At 38.6% G+C, this 20,250-nt stretch overlaps 2 protein-coding genes across 3 annotated transcripts in view; one reads left to right on the top strand and one right to left on the bottom strand.

Moving 5' to 3' along the window:
- gls2b (glutaminase 2b (liver, mitochondrial)) overlaps positions 1-9,368 on the top strand; it is a 16,639-nt gene extending 7,271 nt beyond the window's left edge. The window contains exons 11-19 of one of the 2 annotated variants that reach the window (XM_055221674.1): positions 582-648; positions 2,931-2,981; positions 3,761-3,937; positions 4,030-4,161; positions 4,887-4,979; positions 5,057-5,118; positions 5,184-5,260; positions 7,144-7,207; positions 8,261-9,368. In XM_055221674.1, coding sequence (XP_055077649.1) covers positions 582-648; positions 2,931-2,981; positions 3,761-3,937; positions 4,030-4,161; positions 4,887-4,979; positions 5,057-5,118; positions 5,184-5,260; positions 7,144-7,207; positions 8,261-8,405 — 868 coding nt within the window. In that variant the 3' untranslated portion in view covers positions 8,406-9,368. The remainder of the gene's footprint in view (positions 1-581; positions 649-2,930; positions 2,982-3,760; positions 3,938-4,029; positions 4,162-4,886; positions 4,980-5,056; positions 5,119-5,183; positions 5,261-7,143; positions 7,208-8,260) is intronic. The other variant, XM_055221675.1, reaches the window with a different exon arrangement.
- An 8,331-nt stretch (positions 9,369-17,699) lies between these two features.
- On the bottom strand, positions 17,700-20,231 carry LOC117370682 (elastase-1-like). Its single transcript, XM_033966168.2, has 8 exons — positions 20,159-20,231; positions 19,612-19,706; positions 19,317-19,417; positions 18,942-19,067; positions 18,724-18,860; positions 18,505-18,647; positions 18,157-18,306; positions 17,700-17,795 (listed from the first exon to the last, which is right to left on the bottom strand). Exons 1-8 carry the CDS (start codon positions 20,196-20,198, stop codon positions 17,784-17,786), a joined length of 804 nt encoding a protein of 267 aa, XP_033822059.1. The 5' UTR covers positions 20,199-20,231; the 3' UTR covers positions 17,700-17,783.
- Positions 20,232-20,250: the final 19 nt, after the last annotated feature.

Here is a 20,250-nt window from a genome sequence, read left to right as displayed (position 1 = left end):
TTGTGGTGTGGTCTAGTTCCACCATGCTTCCGTTGTAGGGAGTATTATACCTCTGATGATAACAATGCCTCCATACAAGAACTACAGTATTGTTACCTGGCAAATCCAGAATGATTATAAGGCATGACTATATCTATACTTGTATATTATATAAGGTACTATATATATATATATATATATATATATATATATATATATATATATATATATATATATATATATATATATATATATATATATATATATATATATATATATATATATTATATAACATTTTAGTAGCTTAGTTAGTAGAGACAATCACCCACTATCTGATTCCTGCTATATACATGACTGCTGTTGTGGCCTTTTGCAAGACACTTTTGTAATTGTTTGCATTCAACTCCTTTCCTTACAAGTGACTGGGATACTATTGTCAACAGGATTATTTTCGTACTTACTCTCATGCTAATTAGTGCAGCCTCGACAACAGCATCATTTTTACACTACTTGTTCCTTGTTCAGTGGCGCATCCTGGATCGCTCTACTCTTGTGTTGCATTATTTATGTTTGAGTATTGACCCACTCTGCCTCTCTCTCAGGTTCCAGTCAGAAAAAGAAACTGGTGACAGAAATTTTGCTATTGGATACTACATGAAAGAGAAGAAGGTCAGCAGCTAAGGAACATTTTTGCTACAGTGAGGCAAATAAGTATTTGACCACTCTGTGATTTTGCAAATTCTTCTCCTTAGAAATCATGGAGGGGTATGAAATTTTCACCTTAGGTGCATGTCCACTGTGAGAGACATAATCTAAAAAATAAATCTGGAAATCACATTGTATGATTTTTTAAAATAATTTATTTGTATGTTACTGCTGCAAATAAGTATTTGACCACCTGATAAAATCAATGTGAATATTTGGTACAGTAGTCTTTGTTTGCAATTACAGAGGTCAAACGTTTCCTGTAGTTTTTCACCAGGTTTGCACACACTGCAGGAGGGATTTTGGTCCACTCCTCCACACAGATCTTCTCTAGATCAGTCATGTTTCTGGGCTGTTGCTGAGAAACACGGACGGCTCCGTCCAAAGATTTTCTACTCCAGAACCTTGATATGCTTCTTACGGAGCCACTCCTTGGTTATCCTGGCTGTGTGCTTCAGGTCATTGTCATGTTGGAAGACCCAGCCATGACCCATCTTCAATGCTCTAACTGAGGGAAGAAGGTTGTTCCCAAAAATCTCGCAATACATGGCCCCAGTCATCCTCTCCTTAATACAGTGCAGTTGTCCTGTCCCATGTACAGAAAAACACCCCAAAGCATGATGCTACCACCCCCCTGCTTCACAGTAGGGATGGTGTTCTTTGGATGGTACTCATCATTCTTCATCCTCCAAACATGGTGAGTGGAATTAAGACCAAAAAGTTCTATTTTGGTCTCATCTGACCACATGACTTTCTCCCATGACTCCTCTGGATCATCCAAATCATCATTGACAAACTTAAGACGGACCTGGACATGTGCTGGTTTAAGCAGGGGAACCTTCCGCGCCATGCTTGATTTTAAACCATGACGTCTTAGTGTAGTACTAACAGTAACCTTGGAAACGGTGGTCCCAACTCTTTGCAGGTCATTGACCAGCTCCTCCCGTGTAGTTCTGGGTTGATTCCTCACCTTTCTTAGGATCATTGAGACCCCACGAGGTGAGATCTTGCATGGAGCCCCAGTCCGAGGGAGATTGACAGTCAAATTTAGCTTCTTCCATTTTCTAATAATTGCTCCAACAGTGGATCTTTTTTCACCAAGCTGCTTGGCAATTGCCCCGTAGCCCTTTCCAGCCTTGTGGAGGTCTACAATTTTGTGTCTTGTGCATTTTGACAATTCTTTGGTCTTGGAGTTGGAGTCTTACTGATTGTATGGGGTGGACAGATGTCTTTATGCAGCTAACGACCTCAAACAGGAGCTTCTAATTTAAGATAATAAGTGGAGTGGAGGTGGACTTTTTAAAGGTGGGCTTACAGGTCTTTGAGGGTCAGAAATCTAGCTGATAGACAGGTGTTCAAATACTTATTTGCAGCAGTAACATACAAATAAATGATTTTAAAAATCATACAATGTGATTTCCAGATTTTTTTTTTAGATTATGTCTCTCACAGTGGACATGCACCTAAGATGAAAATTTCAGACCCCTCCATGATTTCTAAGTGGGAGAACTGGCAAAATCACAGGGTGGTCAAATACTTATTTGCCTCACTATATGTACGCACAACAATCATCTTTATGCTATGTTTAGTCTTAAAAACTTTTTGCTAATTGAATCACTGTAGTGTTGTGTTAAGTAGTCACTGATGGGAGTTATAAGAGACAGCAGCAGAGGTTAATGAGTGTGTGAGTCAGCTGAAGATTTGGTATTTTTTGGTATTTATATGTAAAAAGGTAATAAATTAACCTCAGAAAGTTTAATTGTTTTTAACATAAATACATAGTTTTGTAGTACTTTTTTTCTGCATAAATAGCTGTTTTTGCATGAGTTGAATTATATTATGAAGTAAAGACATGACATGGGATTAAAACTGCTTTATACTGATTGGGAATGGAAGAAATGTGCATGAACTCATCACAAGAGCAATGTTTTCTGTTTGTCTCAATGATACTGTGCAGTTTGAAGCCTAAATTGCATGATCAAATACTGCCATGTATGCCCTTGATTTTAGGAAGGTATATACCACCAAATGCAAGACAGACTGTACTGGAATACAGTTATATATTTTCATAAATAATTACTCTGAATACATATTTTGATACATGTGTATATTTACTCCCCAACACTGAAAATATTTAACTTCCTGTTCTCAACAATTCCCATTCCATTTGCTCTGATTTGAAAGTGTTATCGCTGAAGCTACATCTCATTTTACAAGTCTGAAGCTGATCATGTTTCTTTCCCCAGTGTTTCCCTCCTGGAGCAGATATGATTGATGCCCTAGACTTCTACTTTCAGGTAAAAGCATGAAAAAGGATAACAAAGGTCTATATCAATACACATCAAAGTATAAAACTTGTGCAGTGAATCCATATTAAATCCTCAACGGTAGTGCAGATCCCAGTAGAAAACCATAAAACAAAAATGTGCAGGTAATGATTTGAAAGGAAGCAGGATGTAAAGGTTTGGTTTTCGATGCTACTTATTTAGCACAGTTCTGCACGGACGTTTGGCACAAGCTTTTCTGTGCAGAATTTGCATGTTCTCTCCGTGTCTGGGTGGGTTTCCTCCTTGCACTCCGCTTTCCCCCATCAACTCAAAACATGCACAAACTCCTCCAGCTAAGGTAGTCCTGAAGAGACAGCTCTGTGTTCACCCACTGCTCCTGACAGTTTGCCCCAGCAGCATTGAAGGATGGGTCAAATGCAGAGGGGGGCAATAAAGTATACCAGAGAAAAACGGCTATATACCAGAATTAATATTATCAGGACTTAATAGAAAGTATTATGTGTAACTGTAATAAAATGAACACTTAAAAACCAAAACTAGCTCAAGATCTGTGAATGGGTCCAAGTTTCCCCATGAAACATTGTGTCAAATGCAGAGAATTAATTATTCCCTATGAGAAAAATTATCAAGGCAATCAAGATTTTTACAGTGCTCCATTACCTCGAAAAAGGACAGTCTTACAATCACTACATCTTCTCTGCACTAAATTCATTTATTTTTCAATATCAAAAACGTACTTATACTAGCATTACTCATTCTTATCACTTAACCACATTGTCTTTTCTTAGCTCTGCTCCATAGAGGTGAACTGTGAATCAGGAAGCATCATGGCTGCCACTCTCGCCAACGGAGGGATCTGTCCGATCACAGGGGAGCGTGTGCTGAGTGCAGAGGCCGTGAGGAACACCCTGAGCCTCATGTACTCCTGTGGGATGTATGACTTCTCTGGAGAAATGGCCTTCCATGTGCGTGCTGCTCCAAGGACGCCCTGACTCTGAACTGCTCCACTGATAAAAAATAAAAATGAAAAATTACTTGTGCTGTGTTTCTCCCTTAGGTGGGCCTGCCTGCTAAATCTGGTGTGTCTGGTGCCATACTTTTGGTGATTCCAAATGTGATGGGAGTCTTGTGTTGGTCTCCTCCGCTGGACAGGGTCGGGAATAGCGTCCGGGGAATACACTTTTGCCAGGCAAGAGATACTTTTACTGTTAATAGGTTCTCCATGCAGACAAGGAAGTGACTGACCCTGCCTCAACTAGAAAAGTTACATAGTGCCCCTGGAAGTTTCTAAAAAAATATCTAAAAGAAATAATAAATGCCACTCGATACTACACTATCACAAATGGAGATGTGCCTCATGCCTTCCCTGTGTGAATATTGTTTTGCCGGAAACATTCCACAGTATGGCATTAAAGTAGATGATGCCCCCTCGTCAAGATACAGATCAGATCTTTAAACTCTGTCCACTCACAATACCAATTTATGATTTTCAAGGTCTTTTTGAGCATAAAACTCTAATAAAAAAAATAAATTGTAAATAGATATCTTGACTGTTATTCTGTGGAACATTCCAAGCAAAGCAATAACGTTTACTCAGAGACAAGCAGATGGTGGAGCTACTGGTAGATCTATAACTTTAAGTTTGACAATACCTGTTTTTAAGCATTGCCTATTTTATGATACCTTTACCTGAACAGTACTTTTTGCTGTGTTAAAAATTAGGACAAGGATAGCAGTGTTTACATATTATAGAGAAATTATATAGTGTTGTTTGCATAATAATTAAATTGATTAATTGCAGCTTTTGCGATTTGCTTATAGGAGCCAGTAACGTTGCCATTTTTCTTTTTGTTTAAGGTTAATTTTACAGCCCTTGACAAGCTCACTCTAACTCTTTGTTCTTCTTGTTCTTAGGAACTTGTATCACATTTTAACTTCCACAATTATGACAATCTCCTGCACTTTGTGAAGAAGGAGGACCCCCGCAGACCACAGGGAGACGACAGGGTAAGATCTGTGGTTCTCGCCATTAATCCATTGCTTTTATATTCTAAATACAATCTCATTTCTCTTTACCATTACAGAACAAATCCGTATTCGGCTTGATGTTTGCAGCTTACAGTGGAGACGTGTCGGCCTTGAGACGGTAGCGCTTTGACATTGGCTATACATGTCTATCTCTTATATTTCAAGCATGCATTTACTTCCTAGGTTTGCATTATCGTCTATGGATATGGACCAGAAAGACTACGATGCCAGAACAGCCCTTCATATCGCAGCAGCAGAAGGTAATCTTGACTCAAATATGAACAAACATAAATAGTATATAAATTCAAATTGTATATAAAGTCAAATATATAACTGTTATTTTTATTTACTTGTTTGAGTAATGGAGTACTATGTAATTTTTCAAGTGAAGGGTCAGCCACCTACTTGTCTCCATGGAGATGTTCTCGCTTTGTCTGGAATGTTCCACCGTATAGCATTCAACTTATGTAGCTCCATGGAGACAAGCATATGACATCACCAGTGCAAGTTATAAGGCCCACTCACAGTAAGATTAGGTATTATTAAGGAATCAAATCATTTAAATCAATTCAAGACACAGGTTAAATGCCATACTCTGGAGCATTACTGACAACTGATGATCACATCTCCATAGAAACAATCTGGTGGCGAATCTCCTTCCAGAAATAAGTGTATCTGTACATAGTGTACCTTTAAATACCATTTTGTAACAGTATGCATATGTGCTATTTTACTGTATCTCACATAAAACCAAATGCACATTAAATTCAATGCAAACTTACACTGTAATAACTAGGCTAAACATAATTTTGTATTAAAGGCCATGTACCCAATTTATCCCGCTCTCTAACTGTGCCAAAGGAGAAAGCTCATTTGCTCTTTTTAACAGATAATGGGGAAAAGGGATTTTACAATACAATAGGAGAAAAGGGTCATCTTGTACAGGGGGTGTTCACACTTTTTCTTGTTAGGTCCTGTTTTGAGCACAGTTTTTTGCTGATGGTGCTTGGTTTGCTCCTGTCCTAGTCCTGGTCTAGTCCGGATGTAAATGGTTTTGTCCTAGTTTACTGTCACATAATTGCTTTCTAAAGATGAAATGTCCCTCTGTGGATGCCATAGACTCTTTGACTATAGATACATTTTGTTATCATCCTGGTCTAGTTTATTGCTAGGTTTGAGATGACATCACAACATTATACGTCAATAATATTTAATGCAGATGGGCGCAGCTAAAATGTGTATTATTCAAATGCAGATTTTTCTTGTAGTATAGTGACTTTGTGGATTTTTATAAAAGGGAAATCTGAAATCTGAAAACCACCAATAGCTGTGAGTTTTCTCCCAGTTTACTGTCTCATGACTGCTTTCTAAATTCAAAATACTGTACGTGTTCTTTGAGTATAGATATGTTTTATAGACCTTGGCTTGTAATGGTACACAAAACATCAAAAACTAATTTCATGCTAGTACTATTATCTGGCTGAAAGGATATTTACTATAATATTTATACGTGCGCATGCGGCTGACATCACACAAAGCGCATACTATTTTGTCCATTATTTTTGGTAATTTATATCATGCCTCTTTTTCTATTTAATACTTTTGTCAAACTGACAAATAGGACGCCTGTTTATCTGCAAATGAGAAAGTGAAAATGATCTACCCCAGTGCTCACAGCTGTAATCAGTGGCAGGCTCCAGTCCATTTGTTTTGGTGATAAATGTAGAGACACATGCCGCGTTAAAGAAGCCACTAATGATGCCTACACAATACCATATGCTCATTATTTGTTCACTTTAAAAACTTTAGTCTCTGAAGAGTTGTTAGCCTCCTCTGCTACATCTTTTAAAAAGCCCTGCCAGCTACTCATTTGTTCAAAAGAGAAAACTGGGAGCAATAATTGTTTGTCTGAGATGATAAAAGCAGTGCAGTGCCGCCCCCAAATCCGATTCTGAGGAAGATTGTCTTGATATTAAGTTGTATTTTACTGCCTAATGGATTTTCAGACAAATGAAATGGTTTTACAGGCACATTTTGTTAAGGGGATTGGATGCATTTGGGAAGTAAAAGTTTCGATGTTTTTTCATGTTCATTGTCTATAGAAATGATGTACATTTTCGTAAGCTTCTTTTTGTTTTGCCAGGTCATGTTGATGTGATTAGGTTTCTTACATACACCTGTAAAGTGGATCCATTTGTGAAAGACAGGTAAGCAAGTTTGTCAACAATTATGGGTTTTATTTTAGTTCAGAAGAAATAATTTACTTTGGTAAATGTATATGATAAAACTAAAACAATAATTGCAGGCATCTCAGAATAGGATTGGAGAGGTTTAAACTACGGGGTTAGCAGGTTCTAAAACATTAAAGGTGCACAGTGTAATATATACATTGTTTGATGGAGGTTCCACCACCTGTCTCCATGGAGATGCTATTGCTTTGCCTAAATATCCCACAGCATGGCATTAAACATATCGATCCCTTTGGAAACAAGCAGATGATCTTGGAAAGGCAATCCCCGCTAAGAGTAAGAATGGGTGTTTTATTCATTCAGCAATAAAAGACTTGTAATTGAATAAGTGCAAGATAGATAAGTTTAATGCCAAGCTGTGGGACACTGCAAGCAAAGCAACAACATTTCCAGGTAGTGGACTCTGTGCCAGAAAAGTTACATAGTGCACCTTTAAAAATATACATGCATATCTCACTGCAGATACTTTTTGCTTTGCCTAGAATGTTCCACTGTATAGCAGTACACTTATCAGTCAATTCAAATCAATTTCAGTTGTGTTATTGCTCAAAAGCATGCATTCTTACTGTGAGTGAGCTCGCCTCTCCACAGATATGACCTCTTCTTGGCCTGGCAGCGTCATCTGCTTGTTTCTTTAAAAAAAATATAATGCCGTACTGTGAAACATTACTGTCAAAATAATAACATATCCATGGAGACTAGGAGATGACAGGCCATTCATCAGAAAAAAATAACTAAATAATTGCAGTTTTTGTCATTTGGGATTATCTGCAAATGAAAGTTGATGAATGATGAGTGTTATACTTCGGGAATACGAGAGACAAAATGTTAAGCTGTACTTCGGGAGTGTATAGTATCAAAAATCATCATGTTTATTATCATATCAGAGCGGCTAGATTGAGATGTTTGGACATGTAGAGACAAAAGAAGGTAGCAAAGAGATCATACTGCCAGATTGTAGATTTACATTCTCTGCATAAACCTCCATGTGTTACTGTCATACTGAAACAGGTGGGGGAACCAGCCAATCGATGACGCCATGCAGTTTGGACACGATGGTGTAGTGGCTGTGTTGAAGGACTACCAGCAGGTCTGCAGCATGGACCCGGAGTCTGAACATTCACACAAAATGGACGCCATAGAAGAGATGGTGTGATATCTGCAAACTTAGGCAAAGACTTCCATAAGTGCAGGTATAAGAAAGGACTATAATATTTAATGGAGCTGGGGGACAGGTAAAACTACTATTGTTATTATGTACATTGGGTACAAAATGAGATAGAAACAATGAGACAATCCAATATCTGATTTTTGGTGAGTGTTAACACGCAAAAACAAAATCTGATAATCAAAAACATCACAATCAGTGGATTTGTAAAGCAACTGTTGTGTTTCAAAGACAAAGTACAATGAATTTTAAACTCTTTCTGTCTTAAACACGTTTGTCCATTGTTGTCTTTGCCACAATAGTTTTGGCTTTTTTGCATAATTTTTCTCATCAAAACCTGCAGAGGTGTGAACAATCAGAAAGAAATCAGATTAGTCACATCAGATGGAACTGTTTATATGTTATTTCAATTTTCTGATAACTCTAGAAATGAGATAATGATCAGATTGTTAGTGTGCATGTAAATATAGCGAGTTATGTAGTCTCCAATACAAATAATCAGGTTCAACATGTGTGACTATGTGTATACTAGGTGAAACTGATACCTATTTGAAAAGAAAACTGGACAAGCAGTGGTTATCTTCTGCATGACAGTATCGAAAGCAGCTTTTTATTGTTCAGTATAATTCAATTTAACTTATTTTTGTAGAACCTAAAATCCCAACAGTACTCGCCTAACGGGGCTTACCAAATTCTTGATTTAACCAACAGAAGATCAGTAATGCTGGGTCTTCAACTGTATAATTGATTACATGCAGTTTTAATTTCGTTGACCAACCTTTTTACAAATTAAAATGCTTTGAACCTTTCTAATATAACTATATTTGTAATGGTAAAGAGAAATGAGATTGTATATTTTTTTGGATTAAAGGGAAAAACAATCATCGTAATCATGCAGTTACATATTCCCACTGTACATATTTCTTTCTAATAAACACATTTGCATAAACACAAAATCTCCCAAGTAATTTATATGTAAAATTGATTCAAACCAGTCACCGTCTTTGCCCAGTTCAGATTAACGAGTCACCCGTTGCTTTGTTCTGCCTTTTATTACATTAGTCAGTGCTTCATGCTGCCAGTAATTAGTTATGAAATATTCAACAGCCTCTAAAAGGGAGATTGAGCGGCAGCAAAGCAAGAAGAGGTCGATATTGAATTAGTAGGAGAAGGCTTTATTTTTTATTCTTCCAAATGCATGACAAAGGCAACAAAGCCAATTAAAACAGGACTATTGGAGGTAATTATGATAATAGGTGGGATTTGCATGTAGAGCAGGGTAGAAAGGGTAGGTAGACGTGAGGGCAGTTCTCAAAGTGTCCACCAGGTGTCGCTGTGTTTCTGTGAGTTGAATGGCACAGTGAATGCCTTAGAGACGTTGACTGATGTGTCATGTAAAACAAAGGGAAAATGTCAGTAAGCAATAGTTAAAAAATTAACTGATTTGTACCTTTAAGGAGACTTGTTGTAACTGGCAAGGTTAAAAATAAATAAACAACAAAGTGGTTTTAAATTTAATTTAAATTACAAAATGTCAAATGCATATGAACTATTAGGTTTTGGAAAAACCCAGGGAAACACACAGCAAAGTGTACAACAACACTTTGTAAATTATTGTGGACACATAGAGTAGTGCACTTTATAATAAAATAATTACATCAATAGTAACTCTAACCAACAAGTTGACGGTTTGATTCCCCCAACTGGCATTGTATCCCTGTGCAAGACACTCTCACATATGATTATTGTTTGTTTTGTTTTTTATTACTGATTCTGAGTGTGAACTTTAATAGCTCTGAGTGCAAGGTGGTAGAAAAGCTTTTTAAATGTGGGTTCCAATGAATACAGCAAAAGAGACGCTGCATCCAAACAAAACGCCATATTTAAATTTCAAATAGAACTGAGAGCAGATAATAATAGTCAAGGTGGCCTTCATATTTTATTTTTATTTTTTTATTTATTAATTTTTTTTTAGATCATCGCCCATCTGTAATTTTTTCTCTCAAGGCGCAGCGGCCAAAATGAAAGAGGAAATCTAGCGTTGTCTGATTGAAAGTGCATGAGTGGACTTCACAATCGCAAATCTAAAGCTGGACTTGACTGTTGCATCTATTGATTAATGTCCCCTGCTGGTTTCATTTAAGGATATGAATAAAATATTCTTTAAAGGTACACTGTGTAACTTCTGGTGGATGGTCTGCTTGTTTCCATGGAGATGTCATTGCATTGCTTGCTATGATTCACAGTATAAACTTATCTATGTTGTATGTATTCAGTTACACACTTTCATTGGAAACTGTGCATTCTTACTGTGAATGGGCTTGCCTCTCCGCAAATCTAAGCTGTAACTTGGCCTGGAGGAGACAAGTTTAATGCCATACTGTGGAACATTCCAGACATCCCTCCAGAAATGTTACAAAGTGCACCTTTATGCTAAAAAATATAAGGGCAAGTCCACATGACATAAAACCGTTCTGATAGTTTTGAAATCACTGTACAGAGACACTGGAGGAAAGGCAAGTGATGTGTTTTGCTCAAGAACACAATGGCAGTATCTTTTGGCCAGTAGTGAAATTTGAACCAACAACCCCTTGATCATAGGGCAAGGATTTCTCCCAGCTGCTGCAAACATGTGCTGTTTAATAAGGGTTCAATTAATTTTGCTGCTTCCTGGTTGACTTTTATACCACTGATGTGAAAACCCAACTCAAGGAAAAATATTTTCGAAAATGGTGTGTTAAAAACCCAATTTTGTTATTAGACAAGTGCCTCTTCACACGCTGATGTTAAGGTTCAAACTAAATGGTGCTGTTTTGTAATTATTTTCAGAGGCTGGTGATAAAACTTGCTAATTCAATTGTTTTGTACACACAACAAACTAATCATGATTCAAAATGTCTAAATGCTCTTGACACAGTACACCTCTATGGACTTTCAAATGTTACCCAGCAGTCATTATTTGAAGTTATTAGCATATGAAATTGGATTTGAGAGATTAAGGCGTTATACTAATTAATCAGGAATGATGAATTGTTTGCAAAAAGTTATGCAAGTGAATTATTTCTCATTATGTTATGGGCTCGACTCTCAAATAACCTTTATGCCGGGACATTAGGGAAAATGTCAGTATCGGTCTTACAATAATGACTAATTAGCTCCATAATGGTACTGCCATATTTAAAATGACCCACCAAAAATGATCAATGTCTAAATTTAAAATGCAATTTCTATCATTCATCTACAAATTGTAGGTCTGTGCTGCTAATTAGTCATATGTAGAGGGGTAGAATAACCAAAAATGATACACAAGTAACATTAACGTTACTTCAAAATAATACAAGGTGTCTACAATTAAATAAAGATGTATTACAAAGACAAATGATAAGATATCTCAAACACATTTGTTCTATTGTACTCAGTGGTTTCCAAAGTTTTTGACCTCATTTAATACACCGTTACTTGCATGAAAACACATCAAGACAGCACTGGATTTCCTGCCATGTTCACTGCAGCATGGCCTCATCAGTGGTTGCAATCGCATCTGTTATCTTTCGCTTTAGTTCAGTAACGTCCTGTGCCTTTGTTCGACGCATGATATCTTTAGCATAGCCCCACAGAAAGAAATCCACGGGTGTGATATCTGGTGAACACGGTAGCCACGGAATTGGTCCATCCCTTCCAATCCAACGGTCTGGAAATGTTTGCTTGAGAAACTGACAAACATACAGACCCCAAAGTGATTAAAAACTTTTATAACTACTGAGTACAATAGAACAAATCGAATTAATATATCTTATCACTTGCCTTTGTGCCTTTAATTTTTAAATTGTAAAGAGATTTTATGGACACCCTGTATTATTCAAGTAGAAGTTCAAAGTAGTGATCCAAGAAATTACTATTTTCAAAAGATAGACCACAAAATGAAATGAGTGAAATTAAAACATAAAATCACACAGAACACACGCTTTTGTCATTTGTAATTGTATCACTTATTTACTGTGGGAAGAGTAACCAAAACTTTTACTCAAACTGTTAGTTATTGTTGGTTAAAAAGTAGGAGTAAAACTATCCTCTCAGAAAAGTACTCTAAAAAGTACAATTTCTTCAAACAGTCACTCAAGTAAATGTGACTGAGTAGATGGAACTAAGTACTACCCACCCCTGTTCATATGTGAGAGGGAAAAACACAATCTCAATTTATATTATTACACTGAACTCACTTTGGTCGTCATTGAAGCATTAACTAGAGAAGGCGACATACCATGGAACTTGGCACTGACCATTGACTTAAGCTCTATTACTGACATAAAAGCCCTGTGTGGTAGAAGCAAAGAAATGCATAATAAAAGCGTGGTCTTCAAGGTAATTTTTTCCTGCCGGGCTATACAAAGATTGAAATATCATACCACACTGTAATAGCAGTAGCAGCTTTCAACCAATCTCTGACTGAAGAGTAAATATTTAAATGACTCATACAGTATTACGCTATTTTCGGATCTATGTTATAATGTTGTTTCCTCATCAAACACATACCTGGAGTTTTGTTTTGTCTCATTTACACATGTTTAACACACAAACTGCATATTTAAGCTCGACTTTCAAACTGAAAAGAGTCTGTTCCACTTGCTGATGTCATATGGTAACAGAGGAAGTACTTCAGAATCCATACACCTTCATTAGAATCATTTGGATGATTTCAGCCCTGGAATTGCCAATCTCTACTGAACTAAAGTTAAAAGGAAGCTGTAAACTTGGAAATTACCACTACCTGACATCACAAGGTGGAACAGAGCATTTTGAGTTTGGAGATGTAGACAGACTAATAATAAAGGATAACTCAAACATGTGTGAATCAAACTATTTACAATTACATTATATTGCATTTGATCTACTACAAGTATAGGTTTGTTCTTGAGGAGATATTTTCTGGTATAGTTCTTTGGAAAGGATAATAATACAATCCTTTGGGAGCTTGGATCATGACCCTTCTACGTTTTGTTTTAATAATAATAATTCCTTCCACTTGTACTGCACTTGTAAAGGCTACACACTTTTCATTCTTAATTCCCTCCATACTCTACTATTGCACCCATAGCTGTCCTGGGGTAGACTGACTGATGCGAGGCTGCCAGTCTGCACCTGACCACCACCAATCACTCACACAACTCATACTAAGCGAGGTGGGTGAAGTGTCTTGCTTAAGGGGAATTGTTCCTCTGACCTTCGGATTGGTAGACGAGTACTCTAACCACCGAGCCACTGTTGTCCCATTGTTTTGTTTTGCTCAGGGAAAAAAACCTGCATCAATGGAAACAATGGCTAAATATTCCATTCAGTAACTAAAATAAACACAATAATAGTGAACACACTATGCATTACAGTCACTGGCACCGCACACTGTGAAATTCCCTCTTTCGTCAACAGTTTCCGTATGCTAAACCTTCCTGGACAGATAATATGTAGCTAAATGTTACAGCTGCATAAAACCAAGGTCATCTGGCTTCACCTTCTGACCATTCATCCACCCTCCTCTAAGATTTGTGGGCTCGGCTAAAGACACAGTGTAGAGTAAGTGTTAGTGGGGTCCCTTGGGTGCTGTGTATGTCAGAGGTAGGTGCAGTATTAAGCAGTGGTGGCCCTCAGACTGCAGCAGTTTCCATTTACAGCGAACCAAATGTTTTCAATCTCATGGTTATCTCCAGTCAGGACCATAACTCACCAGAGACATTGGTGGATGTTTTTACTGGATGCTTTGGGAGCTTTTGATTTATCTTACAGACAGTTATATCTCCATCATTTTTATTCGTATATCTGTGTGTTAATGTGACTATTGTGTAAAGCTATTTTATCAGATTAATATTGAACGGCAACAGTAATTGTAGTAGACCCATTTGCACTCAGAGGGAGAACAAGTGTACATTTCTATAATAACCAAATTCATTACTGGTCAATGATCGACTTTGCTGTCGTGTCTTCTGACCTTCAGCTGCATGTTTCAGACCAGTCAGGTGAAGAGAAGGACAGAGCTGTCAATCGATCACCACCTGGTGGTGGGTTGGATCCGCTAGTGGAGGAAGAAGCTGGGCAGACCTGGCAGACCCGTGTACCGTAGGGGTCTGTTGGGAACGTCTGGCAGAGCCTTCTTCAACTCACACCTCTGGGAGAACTTCTCGCAGATCCCAGGGGAGGGATCTGTCTCTATTGTCGTAAGGTCAGTGGTGCTTGTGGTGGCAACCCCTGAACCCGGTGGACATTGAAAGTAAGCAGGGCTGGCCCTGTCTATAAGCAGACTAAGCAGCTGCGGCCCCGAGCCCACAGGAGGGCTGTTTTTACACCGGTGTGAAGGACCCTCCCCTCGAGGTGCACTCTGGGAGCGCTGAGGCAGCAGAGGCACATTTGAATGGTAGTTTTACAAACGAAGACTTTAGTTAGTGTAAGTTCAGTTTATCTAAAGTACGGGACAATGCACGGAGAGCCCAGAGGAAGATCATTTTGGGGAAAGAGGGACTTTTCAGAGAAGACTCGAAATATGTCACTATTTTACATCAGTGGAGCTGCAGATTAAATAGTGATGCTGGACGTGTGTAATTCTGCAGAACAGGACACACCTCAGAGGGACACGAGGACAACAGGTGAGTCCGTTTATTACACTGGCTGTTTTTGGTTGTGGCTCATCCTTTTGTCTCTAAACAGCAGATGATGTGAGTGTAGCTAAAGCAGGTCACTGTCAGATTAACAACGATGATTGTGGCAGAAACGTCTGTTACATCTGCTGCACTCATATAAGTGCACCGATGCCACTTTTGCAAAACGAGTACCTAATTTTGAGTACTCGCCGATACCGAGGAAAGACACCAATACAAGACATCATTTTACTGGCATTTGATTGATTATAGTAGTAAATCTAATTAATTTCACAGGATTTTTATAATTTAGCCACTTTTTCATCTTAGAATACTTATCTACTGAAATGTAACTTAGCATTTGGCTTTATTACTTTAGCACTTCTCTTTGCAGACTGTGCTCTCCGAGCTAGTGCTAAGTGCTAACGCGCTAAGTGCTAACAGCGCTAACAGCTAATGAGCTAACTCCTAACGAGCCTCTGTTAGCATAACAGTGACTGTTGTGTTACTTTTACCACAGTCACACTTTGACCAATATAGACATGCTGTAGCTCTTTTAAAAGCTCTGAACCCGCTCTGTTCAGTCGCTAAATTTGTTTGTCATTTATAATAAGTTACAATACAGCACAAGCAAATAATCGCCAGCGCCACTTAGCAACATTAGCATGCTACTATCGTAAACACAAGTACTGTGCTGATATCCTCTGTGAGGTATAAAGACCTTTTAGAGTCCTAAATATTTGTATATTTCATGTGACAGTCGCATATGTGTACAGCTGCGCTTAATGTACAGAACAGTGAATGTGCAGCTTTATGTCCAGAGCTCAATGCTCTGTGGAGAGATGAGCTGCGAGTCAAACAAGAGACAGCACAGCTACAGTGGTATCGGCTGTTAGTATCGACAGCCCATTGACGAGTACGAGTACTGGCACCCGATACTGGTATCAGTATCTGTGCGTCTCTACTCATGAATATGCGCATTTAGGTGAAATCTCGCATCCAAAGAAAAAAAAAAATGATGGAATACTAAAATCCTCTCTTGGTTAATGTTCAGTCCTTCTAAATGATCTGATGATTATGAATCTGATGTTATGTCCAGGCTGTTTCTCTTATGCAACTCTTAACTTGGATCACTATTTTGTACTTCGAGTGATATAATTTTGAAGTAAGTATACCATTGCTTAAGTACATCATTTGGCTGCTCTACCCAATTGTGCATTTTATGACATAAAGAACTGAGAAATGTAAGCCCACTTTAGTCAACTGGAACACATTAAAATGCACCAGAATTTTTTACATTTCTCTGGCAGACCCCCCTTCCTTACATATTTTTATACTGTTGTACTTGTTGCTATTGCTGTTGTGAGCATCTAGATTTTCAGTCTTTTAATAACTTGTGTGATAATGTCTTAATGTTGTGAAATATGACTATGTGGCACTGAAGTGGAGAGGGCCCCCGAGGGCAAATTTAGCTTAGGGCCCCCTAAAGGCTAGGGCCGGCCTTGGATGCCATCAGGCTGAAGGAGTCCTATCAAGCCTTGTTGGCTTGTGGGACTCCTGAGGCAACTGCCGGGTACTGACAGGCCAAGTACATGGGAGCTTGTGCGGTCACAGAGGCAAAAATTCGGGGTTGGGAGGAGTTGGCGGAGGCCATGAAGGAGGACTATTGGTTGGCCTCAAAGAAATCCTGGCAAACCATCTGATATCTCCAATGCAGTGCTTCACCAACACTGTTTACAGTATGGGTGGAGAGCTGTTGACCTTGACTGGGGATGTTGTCGGACAATGCAAGGAATAATTTGAGGATCTCCTCAATCCCACCGTCACATCTACTGAGAAGGAAGCAGAGACTGAGGACATGGAGACGGACTCATCCATCACACTGGCTGAAGTTACTGATGTGCTCCGATTCGGTCCCTGTATGATTGGAGCAGGAGCTATGTTTGCATTGCCGGCAGTAAGTCGGGGCATGTAGGACTCGGGGCTGGCTTTTGTCACTGGTTCTGTTAATTGTTTTTATGGACAGAATTTCTAGGGATAGTCAGGGGCCTGCAGGGGGCTTGGTTCAGGGAGCACAGGCTCTCATCTCTGCTGTTTGATGATGTTGTCCTGCAGGTTTCATCAAACCAGGACCTGCAGCAGGCACTGGGGCGGTTTGCAGCTGAGTGTGAAACTGGGATGAAAATCAGCTCCTCCAAATCCGTGGCCATGTTTCTTGACGGAAAAAAGGTGGCCTGCCCTGTCCAAGTGGGTGAAGTGGCCTCCCCAGTTACATTTTTGGAATGGCATGGATAGTGTCAGCAAAGGTGAATTCAGTAAAGAGAAAAGTGTAGCCTCCAAAACTAACCCCTGAGGAACTCCTTAAGTAACTGAAAAAAGTATTGAAATTACATGGGATTTTTTTTAGATATTGGAGTCAACCATAAATCGTTAGACTGAATAGTCATCTGTATTTTACCACAGAATCTGTACTAAATCTCACATTTATTATTAGGTATAGATAATTTTCACAATTGTTTTCTTCTCAGTGGAGTTTTCTCACAGGAATTTTAGACTAATACCAGACTATAATGAAATACCAGACTAATAAACAAATACCAGTCTAATCCAGTGCAACTCTAGCTTTAAATAAACAGCAGAATAAATGTTTTGCACCAGATTGTACTTATACAAATAGTTTTATTTAGATTTTGACTTTGACTGAATGTTTTGTGGTGAGTCTCCATGGCAATGGCTCTTCTTCTTAACCCATGATCTGTAGAAAGATGGGAGGGAAAAAAATACATTTTTTACACTTAATTCTCAATTTACTTTTTCATTTTTTATATTGTAATATTCACCAAAAAAAAAAACATTACATAATGACCTTTAATCGAGGGGTTAGCTTGAATGGGTCAAAACTTATTTGTTTTTTCAAAAATTTTGTCAGCTTGAGTTTGAAGAAAATTGTTCTTTTGGCTAACAGCAAGTATGAATTCATTACAATTACAAATTAATTTGTGTTTAAGCCTTAGGCTGTACTGTGCTGCAACAATTTGATATGGGGAAGTTCCAAACTGCTAAACCCTCGAGTTGGTGATGTATGTTATATACTGTATCCATGTGAGAGCACTTACTCCGTTCATCCAGCTGATGTAGGCAGACACTCTAGTGAAGACTGTGGGCTTCTGGTACGTGTTGCAGCCAGCGGACGACACAAAGCTGGTCACACCATGGACCACCCATTGGCCATTGACACTGCAGTTCAGTGGGCCACCAGAATCACCCTAAAGAACCAAAAACAAATGAACACAAACACTTTCATAAATGTTAAGTCCAAAAGCTGGGGCATGTTCAGAGTTGGCTCAAGGGTGATGCCAATTAACATATCAGTTACAATTTATAGCATTTTGAAAATAGCTGAAACACTAACAGATTGCCTGTTTGTGGACTATTTTGAGTTATGTGGCTTTTCCCACATGTACCTGGCATCCAGACTCGCTGCCGCCTCCAGCACAGACCATGGTGTCCTTGACGGTGCTGCCCCACCAGCCATAGCTGGAGCAGGTTCTGTAGTCCACCAGGGGGAGGTAGGCCTGTTTAAGGCTGGCAGACAGAGAACCACCAGCTACACACAGGGGCAAATGTTAACCAAGACCTTTTTTTTTTTACAATAATGCCTACTATTGTATGAAGTGTCTTACTCTGAGTACGTCCCCATCCGGTGATGTAGCAGGGGTTATTGTTAGGCAGGACCTGTCCAGAAGGGGGTAGGGCTCCCAGCTGCACATAGTTGTTGAGGGTGGCCTCAGAGGACAGGCGCAGCAGGGCGATGTCATAACTTCAGGTAACATCACAAATATACTTAGTTTATAAAGTCAGTGTATCTCACTATGTCTGAATAGAATCAAGCTCCACTGACCCTCCGGCGACATTGTTGGAGTTCCAGTTAGGGTGGATGTAGACCTGTCTCACACTCATGTATTGCTCACGGCCCTCATTGCTGTTGATGTTGTGGTCTCCCAGAACAACACGCCAAGTCCTGGAACTGAACACACACTACTGTTCCATTGTGTGTCTATACAAATAACACTTCAGTGTTTGGGAAATGTTAATTGTAAGTGTAAGGCTAGGGAGGATAGCGCTAAACTATAGGTTAATAGACTTATGGTATACTATGTCATTAAACAGTATTATGTTGTATTAACAATAACTGTACTTTATCGTAGATTATATTAAGATGTATATAGCTTTAGCATATTTGTATATACATCATATTATTTAATTGTTTAGTTACCTGTCGACACAGTGCGCAGCGGTCATGACCCATCCTCTCCTGACCAAGGTGCCTCCACAGGTATGGTAGAAGCTGGATCCACTCTGGTACTGAAGGGAAATCTGGGGAAACCGAACAAAAATCCATATAAACTAAAATGAAGATTAAAAAAAGTGATAGCTATAATTATAGTCAACATTCAAAAGCAATAACAATTGCAACAGTATTTGTAATATTCATTAGTTGTATGTTTACATTTTGGAAACATCCAAACTGAAAATTCCCAAATGTTCTTATCATGTGTCTTGCAGTGTACCTGCCAGGGCCAAGAGTTAGGTCTGGCCACCTCTCCTCCAACCACTCTCTCATCCACACTGTCCTCCAGATACCTGGGCTGGGGCTCGGACAGCACTGATGAAGACAGGTAAACAGGTTAGCAGTGGTAGCATCAGTGGTATAAAGTAGTCTACAATATTATTGTTCTTTGCTATATTTTCTCTGGCAATATCTAATAAAGCAGATTATTGTCATGATAGGAAAGCCAACACCAACTAGCATGCTAGCACACACACTTTTAATTAGATGCAATAGATAGATAAATTAGATAACAATAATAACAATATATCTGTATTACGACAAGACAAATTATGCGCAGATGGGAAAAATTGAGTGCAGGACCTTTTAAGATATACAAGAAATGTGAATATATTTTGTGGTCTTATATTTAATAGAATAGGAATGCATTTCTAATGAAATCAAAACAAATATTTTCTCAACTTAATTTAGGATTTGGATTAAGATATTTTTGTAAACAAATTCAATAATTCCTATGAATTAAATATATTGCATTTCAGTTTTCTTACCAAGGGCTGCGAGCGTGGTAAACAGGACAAACCTGAGCATGTCTGTAGTCCCCTGAACTTTCCTCAGTAACAGCTGGTGCCCTCTCTCTCTT

The sequence above is a fragment of the Periophthalmus magnuspinnatus genome, chromosome 5 (genome assembly GCF_009829125.3).
Source record: "Periophthalmus magnuspinnatus isolate fPerMag1 chromosome 5, fPerMag1.2.pri, whole genome shotgun sequence".
In the NCBI taxonomy this organism is placed as follows: Eukaryota; Metazoa; Chordata; class Actinopteri; order Gobiiformes; family Gobiidae; genus Periophthalmus; species Periophthalmus magnuspinnatus.
The sequence above is the reverse complement of the archived record's forward strand: the minus strand, read 5'-3'. Positions and strand labels throughout refer to the sequence as shown.